At 35.3% G+C, this 995-nt stretch overlaps 1 protein-coding gene across 1 annotated transcript in view; it reads left to right on the top strand.

The window, feature by feature from the left end:
- The window catches only part of LOC107757676 (gamma-2-syntrophin-like), a gene marked incomplete at its 3' end in the record, with an annotated part of 75,420 nt that overhangs the window by 56,568 nt on the left and 17,857 nt on the right, over positions 1 to 995 (top strand). Inside the window, exon 10 of the mRNA XM_016575237.1 lies at positions 218 to 347. Coding sequence (XP_016430723.1) covers positions 218 to 347 — 130 coding nt within the window. The remainder of the gene's footprint in view (positions 1 to 217; positions 348 to 995) is intronic.

Below are 995 nucleotides of genomic sequence, written 5' to 3'. Positions count from 1 at the left end.
TATTATTATTATTATTATTATTTGTGTATTTAATAAATTGTATAATAATAATAATAATAATAATAATTATTATTATTTTAAAATCCAGGTGTTTTATGTATACAGAACATTTGCATACTGTAAGAAACAGTGTGATTTGTGTGGTAGTTTGATATTCTAGAGTTGTGCTGTTATCAGTGAATTTAATATTTAATATTTCTGTTTTTTCTTCATCCAGATCGAACAGTTTCGAAGTCATTGCCTTAGATGGAGTTTGCACGCACGTTCTTCAATTTTGCACTGCAGCTGAAAGCACAGACTGGCTTCAAGCAATATCAACCAATATCAACGATTTGACCCAGGAGAGCGTAAGTAACATGCATTATCTGCTGCGGCATTAGTGTAAGTGAAACCATGAGAGATCAGATCAGATCCGGCCGTCTGAGCGCCAGACCGCTATAGAGGACAGTAATGCTGCTTCTCATGCACTGATGTACGGCACTGCAGCAAATGCACTGGACTGAAGGTTTACGACTGCTTTCAGGCTGAAATATGAATATGCAACTGGAATTTTGCTGTGTTCAGAACTTCTGCAGTATTGCATGATATACAGTTCACTGTATTTTTATGGAGTTACTCTTGGTGACACATCCAGGTTGTATTTCACATAAAAATCTCAATAGAGAGAACTTAGAAATATTTTGCATAAAGGAAGTGACGTACAATGGTGGCCAAAATGATTAGAACACTAATATTTTCACCAGCTAAAAATGGTTTTAAGTCACAGAAGAACTGTGGGAACGTCTCCAAGATGCTTCAAGAAACCTACCTGCAAAGCTACAGTACTGTTAAAAGTTTTAGGCACTTGTGTAAAAATGCTGTGAAATCAGGGTGCTGTCAAAAACAATGTCATAAATAGATTTTCTTTATCAATTAACTTATATTAACTAAATTAAATCAACATTTGGTGTGATCATCCTTTGTGTTTAAAGCAGCTTTTGCCCTCGGTGCACTTG

The sequence above is a fragment of the Sinocyclocheilus rhinocerous genome, unplaced genomic scaffold (genome assembly GCF_001515625.1).
Source record: "Sinocyclocheilus rhinocerous isolate Xijiao unplaced genomic scaffold, SAMN03320098_v1.1 scaffold2850, whole genome shotgun sequence".
Lineage (NCBI taxonomy): Eukaryota > Metazoa > Chordata > Actinopteri > Cypriniformes > Cyprinidae > Sinocyclocheilus > Sinocyclocheilus rhinocerous.
Note: the sequence above shows the minus strand (reverse complement) of the source record. Positions and strands in the feature narration are given on the sequence as shown.